Source organism: Pan paniscus, chromosome 17, assembly GCF_029289425.2.
Source record: "Pan paniscus chromosome 17, NHGRI_mPanPan1-v2.0_pri, whole genome shotgun sequence".
NCBI classification, from domain to species: Eukaryota; Metazoa; Chordata; class Mammalia; order Primates; family Hominidae; genus Pan; species Pan paniscus.
This window is the reverse complement of record NC_073266.2, coordinates 92735627-92754941: the sequence shown is the minus strand read 5'-3', so window position 1 is coordinate 92754941 and position 19315 is coordinate 92735627. Positions and strand designations below refer to the sequence as shown.

General features: G+C 48.1%; 2 protein-coding genes across 4 annotated transcripts in view; one reads left to right on the top strand and one right to left on the bottom strand.

Annotated features, from left to right (window-relative positions):
• The window catches only part of TSHZ1 (teashirt zinc finger homeobox 1), a 78961-nt gene extending 77896 nt beyond the window's left edge, over window positions 1–1065 (bottom strand). Inside the window, exon 1 of one of the 2 annotated variants that reach the window (XM_003827303.7) lies at window positions 1–1065. This exon is cut by the window's left edge and continues 52 nt beyond it. The gene's annotated coding sequence lies outside the window, so the exon portion shown is untranslated. The other variant, XM_055102371.2, reaches the window with a different exon arrangement.
• A 1611-nt stretch (window positions 1066–2676) lies between these two features.
• PTGR3 (prostaglandin reductase 3) lies at window positions 2677–14101 on the top strand. 2 transcript variants are annotated; one of them, XM_008952712.5, is made up of 2 exons: window positions 2677–3013; window positions 9521–14101. In XM_008952712.5, the coding sequence occupies exons 1-2, from the start codon at window positions 2805–2807 to the stop codon at window positions 10443–10445; spliced, it is 1134 nt and encodes a 377-aa protein (XP_008950960.3). In that variant the 5' UTR covers window positions 2677–2804; the 3' UTR covers window positions 10446–14101. The 2 variants fall into 2 exon arrangements, with proteins under 2 accessions (XP_008950960.3, XP_063453437.1); XM_063597367.1 differs by lacking the exon at window positions 2677–3013 and adding an exon at window positions 3262–3497.
• Window positions 14102–19315: the final 5214 nt, after the last annotated feature.

Sequence of the window (19315 nt, the reverse complement as noted above, 5' to 3'; positions counted from 1 at the left end):
CCGCAGCCGTCGCCTCAGCCGCCGCCGGAGTTCGCGGGGCGCGGGGACGCGGGGCCCCGGGCGCGGGCGCAACTCCGCGGCGCGCCCAACTTTGGCCTCGTCCCCGCGGGCTCCGGGCTCCGGGAGCGCCGCGGACCGCGGGGAGCCGCTCGCATGGACCGCCGCGCCCGGGGCCGCTCAGGAGGCGGCGGCGGCGGCCGCGCGGGCCGCGTCCCGGCCGCCGGGCTGCGGGCGGAGCGCGCGGGGCCTGGGCGCCGAGCCCGGAGTCATCCCCGGCGCGGGCCGCGGGCGCAGCAGCGGGCGCTCGGCGGGCCGGCCCGCGGCCCGCGCTCCATGCTGCCGCCTCCCCGCCGCCGCGCTGCTGCTGGGCGGGCGCTCCTCCCGGCGCGCCGCTCCGGGCGCTCCCCTGCGCCTTCTTCCGCGAGCCGAGAGTCGCCGAGCGCAACTTTCTCTCCCCCTCTCTCCTCGCTGTTTGGGGGTCGCGGCGAGTGTTTTTAGTGCGCGGGTCGCAGCTTTCTCATTGTGCGCCAGCGAGGCCGATGCAGGCTGTCCTTTTCCTCCCCGCACTTAGTCTAAGAGGAAGAAAGCAAACAAGACAGAGGAGTGAAGCCCCCGTACATACATGCGCCGGGGGGAGATGTCAGGCGCTGCTCCACCTTCCAAACAGTCACAGATCAAACAGTGTCACCCCGCCGGAGCGCCACTTGGTGCCCCGCGCTTCCACCCGGGGGGCTTGGCCGCCAGGATCGCCGCTTCTTCCAATGCGAAATCTAACGCAAACACATTTTGATCATGGATTTTTGGCCGGTCTTGATCTTCCAACAGAAAAAAATTTGAAAAATACACAAAAAGCACCCCCCCTCCAAGAAAAAAAAAAGGCAACAACAACCCGGAGAGTGTGTGCAAAGGGGGTGAAGAGCAGACATTCACTGGGTGGGCGAGATGAGCGTGGACTGTCCCCCCCCCAAACTCCTGGGAGAGAGGGAGATGCACTCTCGCTCTCTCCTCTTTTCAGTGAAATATAACACACATTCGGATCGCAGAGCTTTCAGACAGTCTCAACTGATAGACAGACACATCGAGCTGCTTTTCCTGCTTCAGTTTTTACTCCTCCTCCTCTCGCCAACGTCACCCTGACAATTACAAATAGGTCTCTCACAAACCATACCTGTCAATCTTTTTAATTGCTTTGTTTTCTTTTTTTCGGAGCTAAACAATATGACAAAAAAAAGAAATCTTAATACAGCATAACATAAAAGATTGTACATTGGAGGAATTCATTCAGTGTTGTTATTGTAACCCACTGGCTGATACCGGGTAAAACCCATATGTTCTAAGTTAAGTAGACATTAGTTCCTGCAGATTTTTAAACCTGTTAGTTCCCCCCCAACACACACACATACACATACATACACTTGCACATTCATACACACGCAACCACGTGCATCCAAACTACCCTTGGGTGAAGCATGTCCTACATTTGGGGGGAAAAATACCTATGTCACTTTTGCAATCTCACGTTGGGGGGTTAGATTTGGCTGGGGAGGAGCCCAGAGTAGCTTTTATATTTTGGTAATTCGTGGGTAACTGAAAAGCAAGATATTTTTAAAATTAAATTTTACAATTTAAATAAAAATGTAAAGATGGACTTAGTTCATCACAGAAAAGTGTGGAAATATTTAATTTGGCCCCTCTATAAAAAGTGAATTGACATTTGGTCCATGCACGCCAGTAGGGAGAAAACGGACACGATGGAACGACAGATCTTTCTAGCTGGGTTCCAAAATGAGGTCCTCACACAGCAGTGCAACGTCTCCAATTCAGTTAAGTCCCTCGGCCATCCCCACGTAGAACTTTAAAATGTGTCTGTGCTCTGGGAATTTGGCCTTCTGGTTTTCTATATGTGTGTTCTCTCCCAATGGGAAACCTGTAACAGTCTTGTAGATCTACTTAAAACATTCATGGAAAAACATGAAATCTAGGCCAAAATAAATAAAATGGCTTAGTTCCTGCAACTTGCATGGGACAGACCGTGGACAGAAAGCACGGGCAAGGGGTTCCGGGGACAGGAAGCCACCAGCCTGGGGAGCGGGAGGCAATGGACATTTCCCCGCCCCGCGGTCGGTACGGGTGCGCGTGCGGCAGCGGCGGCAGGGGCTCCCCGCCCGGCCCGGGGCCCCCGGTCGTGCCCCGCCGCCCGGGCCGCGCTCGGGGTTGATTCGTACCACCTTGCAAGGAAGTGAACGCTTCGCACGGGAAGGGGAGGCGCCTGCGCCGGCCGCCGCGCAGCTCCGGGGACGCCCGGGGCTGCCGCCGGCTCGGGGCCGCAGACGACCGCGGGACGCGCGAGTCCCCCGTCCCCCCTTGCCCGCCGTCCCCCCCCGCCACCCTTGCCCGAGAGGAGTCAAATCCGGCTTTTAGAGCTCGGGGAGGGTGGGGATATCCGGTGCCTCTCCCGCGCCAGGAGGAAGGGGGAGGGCGGAGAGGATCCTTGGCCAGTCTGCGCCGAGCAGATTCAAACCAAAACAAAAAGATTAAAGGAGCAGCGGCCGGGGCGGCAGCGGTCCCCAGGCCGGGACACCCGGGGTGGTGCGCCCGGGTTCGCGGGGGCTGCGCCGGCGCCGGGGAGGCGGGGGGAGCGGGAGCGGGCGACGCGGGGAAGGGGGGAGCCAGGGGGAGGGCGCCGGCCGGAGGAGGGGCGGACCCGCCCGCCCTAGCCGAGCAGAGCACAGCCGAGCCGAGCGGCCCGGGCGGGGCCCGACCCCGGCCAGCGTCGGCGCAGAGAGCGGGCGGAGGCGCAGGCCATGCTGCGGCTGGTGCCCACCGGGGCCCGGGCCATCGTGGACATGTCGTACGCCCGCCACTTCCTGGACTTCCAGGGCTCCGCCATTCCCCAAGCCATGCAGAAGCTGGTGGTGACCCGGCTGAGCCCCAACTTCCGCGAGGCCGTCACCCTGAGCCGGGACTGCCCGGTGCCGCTCCCCGGGGACGGAGACCTCCTCGTCCGGAACCGGTGAGCCCGGCGCCCCCCAACCCCACGCCCCCGTTCTCGCCCCGGGCTCGCGCCGCGCCGCTCCCGCAGTCCCCAGCCCGCCCGCGTGCCCACACTCCGGCGCGCGCTCGGGCGCACAGCCTGAGTTTGCGAGATCCCGGGAAGTTGAACCCGCCGCCATCTGGCGAAGGCGAATGTGATGTGACTGTTGCTGGTGTGAATATCCGATGCCACCGAACGTCCTCATAACTGAGGGTTATTTTAATTTGGGATTCCCCTCCCCTCCTCCAGCCCTCCCTCCTCCCCCTCCCGCTCCCGAAATAAAACCGACGGGACCCAGAAGGGGAGGCTCCCCGCCGGGCCGCCCGCGCGCACCCACAGTTCCTGCGTTGACATAATCTTTAGGGTGGAGCGGGAGCAGCCTGGACGCAAACTGCGACGTTTAGGTAAACGTGCTTTGGAGGAAGGAGGCTGGGACCCGGCTGGCTTTCCCTGTTCCCTCCAGGTTGGCAGCCGCCTCGCAGTGGCGGAGCCTGTCGTTGGATGTGTGGGTGTACACCTCGCCGGTGTTGTCTGCGTGCTGTCAGTGCAGTGTGACTGTTGTCTGTCCCCTGAGTGTTAACGACCGCCGCGTGGCGCGTGTCCCGGGCAGCTGGGCCAGGGTCGGGGTGGGGGCATGGGTGCCTTTGCCCGGCACGTTTTGCAGACATTCAGGTGACACCGGGTTGTTGCGAGACCTTCTGGCTTTTCCATTCCCCGCGCTCCCCACCGTCGTGTTTCCGCCTCACTCATCTTTAGTAACTGGCGAAGCAACAGGGAGGAAACGGACCTCACTCTTTATCGGAGCCATGCCCGCTTAGGTCTTTGCTCCGTGGGTCCCTGGCTGCCCGACTTGACTGGCAAGGCGCTCCTCTATGCCCTCTGCAGAGGCCTGCAAAGTCCCATCGAAATGTTTACGGTGCTGCATGTGTCAAGTTGAATAATAATATCGAAAGGGAGGAGTAAGTTCTGACTGTAACTATGTTGTAAATTGTGTACTAGAAAGTACCGTAAAGTCCCTTGCACGGACTGAAGGACAAAATGTACCTTCCTAAGTAGCTTGATGCAGCATTTAATTTGTCCATTTTCGAGATTCCTGTTAGCCTTCCTAACAAGACTGTAGTATGGAAGAATGCTGATCACGATATAAAACTTTTGGAAACCTTTTGGGAAGAATGATTGAACCATGGGTAGGATTGTGTGGAGGCGGGGGTGGGGGGCTGGTCTGGAATGGCTTAAAGGGGAGTGTGTAGGGATCCTTGAAAATGTTTGCATTGGCTGTGGACACAGCAGAGGATTGATTCATTATGGGATGAAATGCCAGTGCTGTTGAGAGTAAGAGCGTGCACCCAGCCCAGCTAAAAAGAAGGGCTTGAGTATGTGTTCACGTGGAGCACACAAAACGCATGAGTGATTTGCTAGAAGTTGAGATGACACCAGACTGAAAAGATTTCCAAACAAACTTTAACGGGCAAGAAGTTCCACACAGGGTTTTTCCCTTTTTCTCCTTCTGATAAAGTGTACTCTTGATTGCAAACACTAGTATAAACACACACAAAAGTTTGTGAATAAAATTCCTTTTGGAAATGGTGTGATATGGGGAGGAGGCGACTGAGCGAGGAAGGGCAGGGGGAAGGTGAGGCGTTAGAGAACTATAAGCCACCGCCTGGTGGGACCACCTGCCTTTGGTGGAGAGGTGGAGAGGGCTCCCGCCGGGCTTCGCTGGGTCTCCTGGGCCTCTCTACCTGCGAGTGTTAATAAACTCTGTGGGCTTTTTTTTCCTCCTGTGATTCCTCTCCCTTCAGGCTTACTGCTGCCCTGGGACCCCTCCCTTTCCCCTTCCCCAAAGGGCAAGTTCTCCCCTGGGGAGAGAGGCACAGCCAGGGTGCCTAGGCACTGCCTGCGCTGGGTCACCAGGGTTGGTCCTGGGGCGGGAGACAGGTGGATCCCTGAATTTTGTGGTCAGAACGCGGGAGTGCAGACTCCCATGTTTGGAGCTCCCCAATGTGCTCCACTTTAAAATCCATGCCTCTTTTTTCCCTGCACACACGCCAAGAATCCTTTTAATATAAATAGTATCTCCATATGAACAACCTAACCCCTAGTTTCTTCCTTGAATCCTTAACGGAAAAGAATGGGGACAGTTTTCTTTTGAGTTGGGAGGGGACAGAATCTTTGCCTCCCGCTTTCCCTACTCTGTTGGAAAATCTGCTCCCACCACCACGTTGTAGGAAGATCCTGTGTTCTTGCAAACAGTGTTAGTGGATGTGACATTTTACCGAATTTTTTAAGAATAGAGGCTTAATAATTCACTGCAGGTTAGTTCATTTTAATCCTAGACCAAATCTCCCCTAAGCAATGTTAATTGCTTTAAATTTTATGCAAGTGCTTCTCATTTTTATCATCTTAAAATCCGCTCTAGAATGAATTGAGTAAGCCTAAATTCCCTTGTTGGGAAAGATGTTTGGTGGTTTTAATTGTGCTCTGATTTTTTTTCTTTCAGTGAACAATTTGCGCATTTCATTGCATCTTAGCACAAAATACAAATTCTTCATTCACAGGGAGGGATGTGCTTGTAAGCTAGACATTGATTTAGGATAATAAAGTTTACTATTTAGAAAAGATGTAAGAAGGGGCATATAAAATCCCTATAGAATGTATAATTGATGGTCCTTTATCCAGTTCTTACCTTACTGTTTTATGTATCCGAGAACAACTTCCCATCTCCCCCTCTATGCTCAGTCCTTAGAAAAGAAAAAGAAAGAGAGAGACATCCCCAGGTTAAATCAGTTTATGCACTATTTTCAGCTTTTTTCGTAAGAAGGTGACAGATTATTTCGTTTCCAAATATTTCTAACGATTTTCTGCTCAAGTGTAACATAATGGAGCAAAGAGTTTGTAGGAATGGCTAAGGGACGGTGGGGGATGGGGAAGGCGTTTTTGATAAACAGTTTGTTGCTTACGGGAGGGGAACAGTGTTTTCTGCTGACTCTCCAGGCCGAGATTCCCACCCCCTCCCCCCCGCTTTTTTTCTTGTCTTTCTTGTCTTTCCTTCTTTGTTTCTTTCTTTCTTTTTCTTTTCTTTCTTTCTTTTTTCTTTTTTTTCTTAAGGCAGGTCTGGTTTGGACGACTTTGTTTTGTCTCCCAGTATTGAAGGCTTTTACTCTGGACTTGAATCCTCGCCTTTGGTTTTTGTTCAGAGGAAAGCGTTCCTCTCCCCTGCGCAGGATCGCTCTGTTTCTCAGTAAACATGACGAGTGGGTTTAGCACTTTTTAAGTACATATAAGCTGGTGACTCTAGAAGGGTACAGATTTGGAGAATGCCTGCGCCGGTCCTATTCTTTTTTCCCGGGGTTTCTGGATTTTAGTCTTTTAAGTGGGTCCTCCCGTCGGATTACTAGAATCCTGCGCTCATTGCATGCACACAGTTTCAATTAAAGGGGGGGTGGGGGTACAAGGAGGGTCTCCAAATGCGCGAATCCTTCCCAGTGTGTCTTTCTTGTCTTTCTGTGGCTCCCTGGCCCTTCCGCCCCTGCTCCCCGTCCCGAGCCCCGCATTCGCTTTGCGCCTGCTGCGCTTGAACTTGTTTCTGGTGGAGCGGAAGGCGCGAGCTGCGGACCCTCACGCAGAGGTAAGGACTCAGGCGGGTCCCGGGCTGTGGAGGGTCCTCACCAGCCGCGGGGGCGAAGCCGCGTCAAAGCAGGGATCCCAGTGGAGGTGGGGGTCCGCGAACCGGGGGCAGGGAGACCAAGGAGACAGCGCGGCGCGAGGAGCCAGCCGAGCCGCCGCGGGCTCTTGCCGTCAGCCAGCCTAAGCCTCCTTCACCGACGACGCAGACAATTTAGAAGACGGCGGGGCGGGAGAGCGGGGGTGAGAAATGGGGGTGCCTGCGAGGCCAAGGTCACGGTCAAGCCGCCGGCGGGCCCTGTCTGTCGGCCACTGCGCTCCGGCGCGCCGAGTGCACGGGACTCGGAGAGAACTTGTCCACCCAGGCGGAGCTGCGCGGCCGGCGCTGGGACGAAGGGCGCGGACTGGGCGCGCCTGCCGGGGCCCCCGCCCGACCTGGAGAGGCCGAGGTCACGGTCGCAGGCCTGAGGACTCTCAACTCCACCGCGGCGCCGGGCCTGCGCGGTCCCGGCCCGCCCGGGAGTTGGGGTCAATGAATCCCCTCTCCGTGGTGGCGGTGGGGACGCCGTAGGACTGCACGGCTGGAGCTGAGGGCTGCAGCGGGCACTTCTGAGGGAGAGGGAGTTAGATGGACGGAGCCTGGACGGGCACGCGGGCCCCGCGCATCTGCTGCCACCGCTCCAGCGCTTGCCCTTGCGAATAACCACGATGTTTGGTGTGGTTTTTCAAGCAAAGGCCCCTGGCAAACTCAAGCGGCTGCTGGCTGGCTGCAGCCGCCCCAGCTCCCAGCAGAGCCCCACTCCCCCCTCCCAAACTTGGCCTCCGCTAACCCGGTCCAGCGCGTGTGCGCGCTCCCCAGGCTGCTCCGGTGTGCGTCCTGCTCCATCTCTCCACCTCTTCCCAGGAAGTGGCAAACCACAGCCTGGGGCGGGGAGAGGGGGGGTTGCATTTTCCCCTTGCAGATCCCCCCAGGGCTCGCCCATCCCGAGGTGGGGAGGACTGCCGTCGCAGAGGGGCTGGCCGCCCGGGTGTCCCCCCAAGGCGGGTTCTCCCTGCAGAGTAGCGGCTACTGCCTTTGGGACTGTGGAGACACCAGGGGGACAAACTGGGAGGGATGAAGGGCGTGGGAAGGGTTAATCGTGGGCAAAGGATTGCACAGAACACAACTGGCAGTGGGTCGGCTCCTGTCCCCCCACTTCCAGAGCAAACCCTGCCGTCACTTCCACCCCTACGGGCACCTTTCCTGGAGTTTGCTTTACAGCCTAAGGCAGAGGCACTGAGACGGGCTCCAGCTGGCTCTGCCCTGGGCTGCTGCTGTGAAGTCCAGAAGCAAGCTCCCAGGGAAGTGGGCCCTTTTTAAAACGCCAGGCCTTGAGAATTATGTAAATTTAAAGGAAAGATGGCAGGTTCTTTCCCTTCTCTAAAAATAGAATGTAGGAAAAAAAAAATAGAACGTAGGCATCTTGATATTAAATTCCAAATAAGAAACCAGCAAAACTCATCTTCCCCCTTCTCATGATTGTGTATCTTCCACGGGTATGGAATTGTGTGGGGTGTTATTGAGGCTGTGTGGTGTGCTGGCGTCTGAATGCAGCTTGACATAACAGAAAGCAGTTGCTCCCTGCGTTCTTATTTCTACAATATACAGAGACTTTTCTGTCCTGTAGATACATGGGGGATGATCATAAGTGAGCATTTATAAGCGCAGAGTATTATCTATATCACCGTGAAAGTGTATCGCATACAGGACAGTTTGGGCTTATTAAGTTAAATTAAAAGTGAATTCCTTTTAAATGACCTGCTTAACGGCTTTCCTCCTGCCACCAGTTACTATTACCTTTTCATTCTATTACAGGTGGAAATGACATTTTTAGGGTCTTCCGTTATGTGTCTAAGCCACCTTCTGACATTCTTAGTAGATGGCTTTTTTCCTCCTATGTGTCAGGATATTTTTGTTATGAGGTATACTGAGATGAAAAAAGCTGGGAAAAATACTGGCCTCGCAATTAAATTGACTCCGGATACCAAGATGAAAATAATCATCTGGTATTAATCAAGTTATGTCTCTGCTTCTTGTTGAGGAAAAATATAGTGACGATTTGCTTTCCTTTTCATCTGAAAAGGACTGTGAAATGTTGAATGTTTCATAAAAATCGCTCTACCCAATTTTTGTTCAATTAATCAAAATGCGTATTTTCACACTGTAGTTACATCAGAAAGAGAATTTGCGACAGCCACTCTAACAGTGCTTCAAACAACCCCTGCAGGAACATGTAGCAACCAGTGACCTTGCACATTCCATCAATCTTTAATAATATCATTGTCATTACTATTATTATCTTAAGTGTTAAATTGTTGCCAGAATCAATACAAGTCTACTTCTTTGAATATATTTTATCCCAGTGTTGTTTTTAACATCTTTGTTAAGAGGCCAATTAATTTCCAACTCACAGCTCCAGTGAAGTTTATATATGAGGATTTCCTGACTCTTTTTCTTTTTTCCTTCTTTTCTTTTTTTTTTTTTTTTTTTTTTTTTGCTTATTTCTACTTTTGAAAGAAGACAAATACATGGCATGTGAAAATGTGAAACAAACAACTTGCCATTTAAAATGATATGAAATTATTTCTAAACTGATGAAAGGAAAAAATATGCCAAAAACTGAGTACAAAGCACATTGAACTAATACTTGTTTAATTTCTTTTTTTATCTGAGCAGCAGGACTAATTTTCTCAAATTCGATCAGATTGTATAGCTTAGCAACCCCTCCAGGGTCGCCAGAACTAGAGGAATTTCTCTAAGCAGAATCTAAAGGCCTAACAAAAAACCCATCGTAACATATTTGTTTGTTTGTTTTCTTTTAGATTTGTTGGTGTTAACGCATCTGATATCAACTATTCAGCAGGCCGCTATGACCCCTCAGTTAAGCCTCCCTTTGACATAGGTTTCGAAGGCACTGGGGAGGTGGTGGCCCTAGGCCTCTCTGCTAGTGCCAGATACACAGTTGGCCAAGCTGTGGCTTACATGGCACCTGGTTCTTTTGCTGAGTACACAGTTGTGCCTGCCAGCATTGCAACTCCAGTGCCCTCAGTGAAACCCGAGTATCTTACCCTGCTGGTAAGTGGCACCACCGCATACATCAGCCTGAAAGAGCTCGGAGGACTGTCAGAAGGGAAAAAAGTTTTGGTGACAGCAGCAGCCGGGGGAACGGGCCAGTTTGCTGTGCAGCTTTCAAAGAAGGCAAAGTGCCATGTAATTGGAACCTGCTCTTCTGATGAAAAGTCTGCTTTTCTGAAATCTCTTGGCTGTGATCGTCCTATCAACTATAAAACTGAACCCGTAGGTACCGTCCTTAAGCAGGAGTACCCTGAAGGCGTCGATGTGGTCTATGAATCTGTTGGGGGAGCCATGTTTGACTTGGCTGTAGACGCCCTGGCTACGAAAGGGCGCTTGATAGTAATAGGGTTTATCTCTGGCTACCAAACTCCTACTGGCCTTTCGCCTGTGAAAGCAGGAACATTGCCAGCCAAACTGCTCAAGAAATCTGCCAGCGTACAGGGCTTCTTCCTGAACCATTACCTTTCTAAGTATCAAGCAGCCATGGGCCACTTGCTCGAGATGTGTGTGAGTGGAGACCTGGTTTGTGAGGTGGACCTTGGAGATCTGTCTCCAGAGGGCAGGTTTACTGGCCTGGAGTCCATATTCCGTGCTGTCAATTATATGTACATGGGAAAAAACACTGGAAAAATTGTAGTTGAATTACCTCACTCTGTCAACAGTAAGCTGTAAAAACAGAACAATGACATAAATCAAGGAGAAAGAAAATGGGCACTTTATGTCTCAGAATTACTCAAATCAATTTATTTTTAGTTGGTAATGGATATAATATTTCTTAAAACAAAAGTAAGGTGTTAATGAATAGGTCTCTCCTTCTCCTCCTCCTCCTCTTCCCTTGGGAAAAAAAAAATGTGCTAATAAAGCTTCCCTCCATGGCTAAGAGGGAAAACGCTTACATTCAATTCTTTAGTCATGGATGGTCTCGTTCCAGATGTTATTGTTCCAGGGAACTAAATTCATTCCTGAAGCCAGATCTGATCGAGTCAGTATGTCTTCAGCTTGATCAGATTTTTAAATCAGTTTTGAAAGTGGTTCCCAACTTCTTCTTTGCTTTGGGAGAATTTGGTCTTATGCTCATAAGCAGTTCATGAGTGACAAGTGTAGCAAAAGCCAGCCATATATTTTCAGAATCTATATCCTCAGGAAATGGTCCTTTTTTTTCTATAAATCACCAACCAACTATCTAAATGGACATTTGGGGGAATTCCCTCCCAAATTTGATTTTGTTATTAGAAAAATGATTCCGTGAACACAGATGTGTTTTGAAGAAGTAGCACGTAATGGCTTTTATCTACCATCAACCTGATAAGGCACATGTGAAATGGAAATGTTATCTTTCCTCTGAAGCAGCAAATTAATGTTGAAAACTTACATAGACAGAAAGTAGGTTTTGGAAAGGGAAACCACAGAGATTAGGGGGACTTAAAATTAATATAGGCTCAGGAAAGAGAAAAGTGTGCGCTCCATTCTCAGTGGGGGTTCGCCACAAAACACGGGCCCCAGGAGGGAAGCGCTGTCTAGGCACACCGCAAGGCCTTAGTAACAGCATGCTACACTGCTCGAGGTACGGTATGTCCCATCGCCCTGTGCACCATAGGGACCTCAGTCATCTCAAGGAAGAATACATTTGCTTCTCCTTAGAGGCGTTCGAACTAGAAGCTATGCGTTACCTCTGATTCTGGAAACAGAATAGCAGCCACTCATTCTGCATTCCCATTTTTCTCTCCACGTGTTCTGGTGGAATGAGATGCTCCTTGGCACTATAGCCTGATGTCCCACATTGACCCACTGACCACACAGGAAAAGCAGCGAAACCTGCACCCTCTCTTCTGAATCACGCCTGTGGCTCATCGGCTTCCCTCTTAACCTTTAGTGCCCTGAAGACTGCTGCCGCTGTCACCGTTGCGCTGAAACCCCATGGGCCCGTTCTAATTGAAGGTGAAGCCCACCAGATTATTTTTCAAAGTCTTAGGTTTCGGTGTATCTAACCTGCTCAGTAAATAGGGACGCAATTAAAGATGCTCTAGGAAATTTGGGGACTGTATTTAATTTTTCTTTCCTTCCAGCTGAGGAGCAAGGAAATCCTACTGCTGAATAGCTGTTAGTATCTATTTTACAAGATTTACTCATTTTCAGGTAGCTAATATAGCTGCTAGCATGCATGCACAACAATACAATTTATATGGTAAATGGAACCAAATAACGGCTGCACTGAAGGGAAATGTCATGGTAAATAGCTGCCAAATTATGGATCATGCCGAAGTGTCACAACTGCACTAAAGACAAATAGCACTAGAGGCTATTGCCACTGTGACGCTTTTGAGTTATGAAGAAGGGTAGCGGCCTGATGCGAGGCTCTTTGTGTCCTCGTTATAGCAAAGGGTTACTGGTGCAGGGGACTAGGAAAACCCGTCCAGCGTGGTGCTTAGTTATTCATCCATCCCTTTCAGACCTAACAGCCACAGCCACACGGAAAGAGACTTTGCCTCGCTTTTACATTCACAAACAAACAAACGAGGGGGGAGCAGATTTTATGAATGTAACTGTGCACAGGAAATGACTGGTAATGGAAAAAATGTTGTAATAAAATAATCTAATCAAAGAATATTATTAAATTTAACATAGTCTGTGTCCAAAAGGCTTAGTTGCTTCTTATGCAGATAGATGTGTGAAATCTAAGCAATAATGTACTTTCTCCCTTTGTAAAGACTTGGGGAGTAAGGACATTACCAACTAAATTGCTTCTTCGAAACTGAAGTGAGTCCCGGTTTGTTTCATTTTAATGGGAGGGTAATAAAGATGAAAGACCAACATTTTAACTGATGGATCCCTTAAGCTACAGAATAGAAATTTATTGTGTTTTGAGGGAATATACTAAATGCAGCTATGTAAAAATAAAATTCAAACGCCCAGGATTAAAATAAAATATAATCTGAAAACCTCATGTTCTCTCTTTCCCCAAACTAAGAAAGTGCACTGCATGCTGTTTTCACTTATTCTTAGAAAACAAGCATGAAAGATTCCGCCCATTCAGATAATGCCAAAAATATGTTTAAACTTTTTTTTATTCTTTTGAAAAATGATTTGTAAATTGAGGGTCATAGTTCAGCATCAGTTTCATCTTCTGGGATTATTGTTCAAGACCAGCCTCTAATGGGAGGTGAAATGGTACGATGGTCTCAACACCTTTCTTCTGAACTGTAATACATATCACAAAAAGTACATCCATAATTCAGGGCAATTGTCAGTCTTTTTTTAGAGAAGGGGCCAGGGTGGAACAATCCCAGTGGGTAAATTATTTCTCAGCGTGGACTTCTCTGCATGTCGGGCTTAAGGTCACCAGCCGGGCAGGGTGGAAGGAGCTTGCCTCTTTGAGAAACCAAGGAGTCCCAGTGATCTGTTACCATTTGGTTATGACTTCTAAAGAGCCAAATGCTATTCCTTCAAGCCTGTTTTGCAGGCAGAAAATACCAGCAATGTCATTTAGGGGTTCCTTTGATGATGACTACTGCTGTTAACTGACTTCAGCATTAAAAAAAAAAAAAAAAAAAAAAATTCAGGGAATAGTTTGCAAAGAAATGAAGGAAGTTTTGCATGATATATTCTATAACTTGTCATTACATGATTTCATCTGGATGAAGTTCCTCAGGAGTAGGATAGAGCCTCTGTAAATGGTCATTAGTATTACATTCTGTGTTTATCTAATGAAAGTGCAGTGACAAGTAGCTGCTTCTTATTAAAATGAAAATCCTGCATTATGTACTTGAGGAACATTCCAGCTAATGAGGATGTAATGTCCTCAGTACAACACAGACCTTCTTTTTGTGTTCACCACCACAAGATGCTGGAAACTTGACAAATGATATCATTTAAGACACATGCCTGCCTTAGGGACCTGGTTTTTGGCTTCCTGTTTCTGGCTTTTATTTGGGTAACGTGTATAATGGCCACCCGACTTGTACCTGGGTAATGTTTTAACCCCTTCCCCAGAGTTCTCAATTAGCATGAATTTACTACAGTCAGGGTTTCCTTTAAATTGGGGTGGGAGTGCTAAGCACTGAAAATATTTTTCTTGATTACTTTACCATGTGGACATACAGGATAAATACTGTATTTCAGATTTATATAAAAATAGATGAGTAATGCACAGCTTTCAGAATAAAAACAATGATAAAAAAGACCAAGCACTATCAACTTTGGACAGTAATTTCCTAGGTGTTAAACAAGTTTTCTGAATGCAATCTGGATGCAAAATGGCCTGATGTGATGAATTCATAATTTTCTTCTGTATACTTTCATTTTATTAAATATTACTTGGTTAAACACAAGAATTATCTATGTAAACTTCATGGGCTTTTTTGTTGAAAGTTAGATGTTCAGTAACTAATTTCCCAGTTATGGCCCAGAATTAAACATTTATGATCATATTTCAGAAGTCAAAATACAAAACTGGATTATCAGTATGGTTGCCGTGGTCACTTTAACCTGGACTATCAGTATGGTTGCCGTGGTCACTTTAACCTGGACTATCAGTATGGTTGCCGTGGTCACTTTAACCTGGACTATCAGTACGGTTGGTGTGGTCACTTTAACCTGGACTATCAGTACGGTTGCCGTGGTCACTTTAACCTGGACTATCAGTACGGTTGGTGTGGTCACTTTGGTTTATCATCAATACAGTTGCCGTGGTCACTTTGAACTGGATTACCAGTATGGTTGGTGTGGTCGCTTTAAAGTTTGTTTTCATTTTTTTTCTATTTTTAATTTTTATGGGTATATAGAAGGTGTATATATTTATGGGGTACATGAGATGTCTTGAAACAGGCATGCAATGTGAAATAAATAAGCACATCATGGAGAATGGGGTGTCTACCTCCTCAAGCATTTATCCATTGAGTTGCAAACAATCCAGCTACACTCAGTTATTTTAAAATGTACAGTTATTATTGCTTATAGTCACCCTGTTTGCTATCAAATAGTAGGTCTTACTCTATTTTTTTTCATTTTAAACTTTGAATTTTATTTTTCCTAGGCTTATAGCATCATGCTATCCCCCTTGTAAAAGGAGGAATGCTTGGCATGAGAACCTTACTGCTGTTACCATGAACAAACTATGGAATGTTGGCAAAAGAAAAAAAAAGTTACACAAAACACACAAATAACATTTTAATAATATGTATCAGATCAAGTGATTCTTAGTAGTAGTTGATATTCACAGGAAGTCAAAAAAGGACCTATTTCAATTATGTCTGCTTGAATCCTGTTTAATTGTTTCCCTAGCTGAGTAGCTAGTGCGACACAGCAGCAAGACTAAAGGGGCCTTGTGGTCCACACTGTCCTCGAGTCTATTCTTGCCCATTATAGACCTGCCCATTGGTGCTCGCTCACTGCATCCCAGGAGGCTTGACTGTCCTCAGGAAGCATGTTGGGGTGCCCTTAAGGGTAAGTATCACGGGGAGCACAGTTTGGAGAAAACCAATACGTCTTCATGTATGCTGAGAAGTGCTGGGCCAAAGTACATACTTTTTTTTTTTTTTTTTTTTGGGACAAGACCTCGGCTCTGTCACCCAGGCTGGAGTGCAGTGGTGCAATCATGGTTTATTGCAACCTCAACCTCCCTGGTTCAAGCCATCCTCCCACCTCAGTCTCCTGAGTAGCTGGGACTACAGGTGCACATCACCATGCCCGGCTAATTTTTTTGTATTTTTTTACTAGAGATGAGGTTCTACTATGTTGCCCAGGCTGCTCTGGAACTCCTGGGCTCAAGCAATCCTCCCACCTCGGCCTCCCAAAGTGCTGGGATTGCAGGCATGAGCCACCATACTGGCCTAAGTGCAGAAATTTGAACATGTGCCTCCACCCCAAGCCAAAATTTCCCTTGAGGAGCACTATCTATCTGATGATGTCTTTGAAACGGTATGAAATTAAAATAATTAAAACATCCTGCACATAGGTGGTAGCATCTAATATGAAAGACGGATTTATGCTTAGAGCTCAGAAAAATCCTCATAAAATTATTGTGTCTTATCCTCGGCACCTAAAGAACTGAACAGGGTCTTAGAATGATCAAATGGATGGTTGGTTTGGTGGGTGGGAGATGTTGAAACGTGGGTAAGGAATGGTGTCCTTAGAAGAGAGGTTGCCGTAGATGCCGAAACCCTGGAGGTCCATGGTTGCCAGCAGAAACTTACAGCTGGGAGGAGCCTGCACCCGTCTCTGGCTCTTGTGAATGAGAAGACTCAATTTGTGTTTTTGTTTTTTTGAGAAAGGGTCTTGCTCTGTCGCCCAGACTGAAGTACAGTAGCGTGATCTCAGTTCACTGCAGCCTTGACCTCCTGGGCCCAAGCGATCCTCCCACCTCAGCCTCCTGAGTAGTTAAGACTACAGGTATGCATTACCATGCCTGGCTAATTTTTTTTTATCTTTTGTAGAGACAAGGTCTCCCCTGTTGGCCAGGCTGGTCTCAAACTCTTGGGCTCAAGTGACTTTCCTGCCTCGGCCATCCAAAGTGCTGGGATTACAGGCATAAGCCACCGCAACATGCCCCAGTTGCTTTTAAACTGTTAAATGTGGGATTTAAAGAATAATCTAGTTCTACCCATTTTATGAATGAAGAAAAGAAACTGGGACCCAGAGAGAAAAGGTGCCCTGTCCAAGGTTACAGAGCCCGTTGGACTCAGAAGTGAAGCTGGAACACTGGCCAATGCCCTCCCATCCGCCAGGTGACTTCTCTGCAGTCCCCTTTACCATCTGCCCGGGTCCTTTGGGATATGGCTGACTAGGGGTTTGCAGAACAGCAATTGGCCTTTGTTATGAATCTTTTTGTGGAGATAAACCCAGTAGAAGTATCACGGTTCTGACCACGAAAGTGTGTTCAACTCTAATCCAGCACAATTAGGATTCCAGATCATTTGATTCTGTGTCGTCTAAATATCACAGAAAGTTAAAAACAAATTAGCCTCAATGGAATTAATGGCTTAATATCCATAATTTAGTTTTAATGCTAGAAGGAAGGGCTCCTGTGAATGTGTTCTTACAAATCAAATAAAGAAAATCAAATAGAGAAAATCATATGTAGAGCGTTCATTCTCTAGAAGGATTTCACCTACATGTTTTTGCCTATAGAAAGCTGATAATGTTTGACTATCATAATCTTTGCCTCCATAGCAGAATATCTAGAATTTGAATTTGCTCTTCTGCCCAAAATCAAATTCTGAATCCTGTAGACTCAGCTCCTTGGGGGATGAATTCACTCATTGATGGCAGGAAGTATTTTAAGGTGAAGGGGATATGTGTGGGGAAGACACCAGTGGGTCCACGTTTCATGCTCACATGTGGCAAGAACCCTATATTCTGTATAAATGACAGATCATAATTAAGGGTCAGAAACAAGCCCTTCAAAACCACATGACATTGAACATCCGTGTCTTTCCCCATCGTTTCTGTCTTCCTTCCCTTGAACTCATGCATAACAAGCGTAAACTTTCAACTTTACATGAACAAATCCCTTCCCAATAGAAACAGCTTCTTTTAACATTGAAAAACCACTTCACAGGAACAGCAACAATGTCAAAGGCAATCACATTTTGTAGAAAACCTCATTTCTCACCAGGGGACTGGTAGCGATAGTGTTCCCTCTATATGTTGTTGGAATTTACATTTGGAAATTGAATTGTCTCCTTGAGGGTTTTTACTCAAAGTAACTTGGAGAATTGCTTGTGGAATGAGGGCCAGTTGAAGGAGCCCCGGCATCAAGCCAACTGTAGAGAATGCTCATTCTCCAGCAGCAGGAAAATTAAAATGCCACCATTATCAGTATTGGAGAATATTTGTCCTTTCAACTTGTACATATACTTTTTGTAACATTTTAGAACCTATTTGCGCATTTGACGTATTTGATTGCAATTTTGCTGTTTTCACTTCTTTACTGTTAATTGGGTAGAGATGAATGATTCCCACTAGAGAAGGAAAAATTAAAGCACAGAAAAATGACTTGCCCAAGATCACTTATCACTGGTTGAGCAGAGCCTGAGTCCGTGGATAGTTCTCAGACCAAGGCTGTCCTTCACTAGAGAGGGGTGCTTCCTACCCGCTAACGTCCGTATGAGTCACCTGTTCCAATACTGGTCCCGATTCAGGAGGTACAGGGGACCTGGGAGTCAGCATTTTCCAGGTGACCCCCCACACACACACACACACATGCTGCTGGTGGCAAGGTCCTGGATTATTACGCTGCCTTTGGAGAGATTCCCACCTTGCAAAATGCTACTTCATCAGGCATTTCAGAGCAATGCAAAGGCTACCTGGATGTGAATTGCAAAACCAGGGCTTGACACAACTATGAAGATGGTTCCTTTTTATCATCACACGTTCAGCTTCGTTAAAGGAACCTGCTTTCTGAAACTCAGCTGTGGCACCTGATTGTATGTCTGATATTCGGAGTGCTCTGGTGGCAGTTGTTTTCATACAGTTCTAAACAGGACAGGAAGTAAGTCCAGAAAGGTAATAGGAGTGGCCTGCAGTGGGCCCTAGACCTCCACCTTCACTGCCTTTCAGATCAAGGCAGGGCTCGAAAGGACCTAAACTCCTTGGTGTTTCCCTTATGCTTTTCTAGTCGAATTCTTTGTCATGCCAGTGTTCTCCCCCCTGGTCTGGGGTCACCAGTTAAACCTCACTCTTTTAGCTGGAGTGGTCAGTAAAACTCCTAGCAGGCCTTTGGGGGGTCCGCTGTCACTGGGCTTATGTCGTCATTAGCAAGATACTAAACAATTATCCTGATGAAGGGGAGGAACATCCCATTTATATCACCTTTGAATCGGGTCACTTGGAACAAGCGATGCGGCAACACGTGTAGCATTTATTTAAAGATTGGCCCATAGAAATTATAGTAATGTAAGAGGCAGTAGCCTTCATAAGGGAAACGTTATAAACCATACAAATGCTTCGTAAATACATCACTGTAGCCATTGGAATAACACCTGTCTGTCTAGGACAAATGCAATAAAACATCTTGTTATCAAAAAGGAAGCCAATTGAGCTGTAGATAAAATCTAGTTTTAGGAATTTGCAGATAGCCCTGGATGCCCAGGCAGGGAGCCAGCGTCTGTCCTGGGCACTCACATAGTGTTCTGTGGAAGTTGGGCAGGCCCCCACGCCATGCCCCTGAGCACCTGACCTTCATCCTTTGTTTGGGGTTCCGACTGTGGTCAGCACAGCACAGTCTCCTGGGAACACGTAGCCAGGCTTGATGTGCTTTTTCTGCATGTGCCACAACCCACAGGAGAGGCCACGGAGCCGAGCAGGAGGGTCTGGGGAGATGCCTGTGAGCAGCGGCAGCAGGAGAATAAACACTTCCACTTAGGCACTCCCCAGAGTCCAGCACAGACTGGAGGCAGAACGAGGAAGGACTGGAGGCGGCCAGTGATGACCTCAGAAAATCAGGGGCAGCAGGGCAGGTAGGAGCCAGGGTGGGGAGAATGGGAGTAGAAAGCTTTTGGAAAGCTGGGCTGAGCTGGGCTGGGGACAGGAAGGCTGGACCTCTT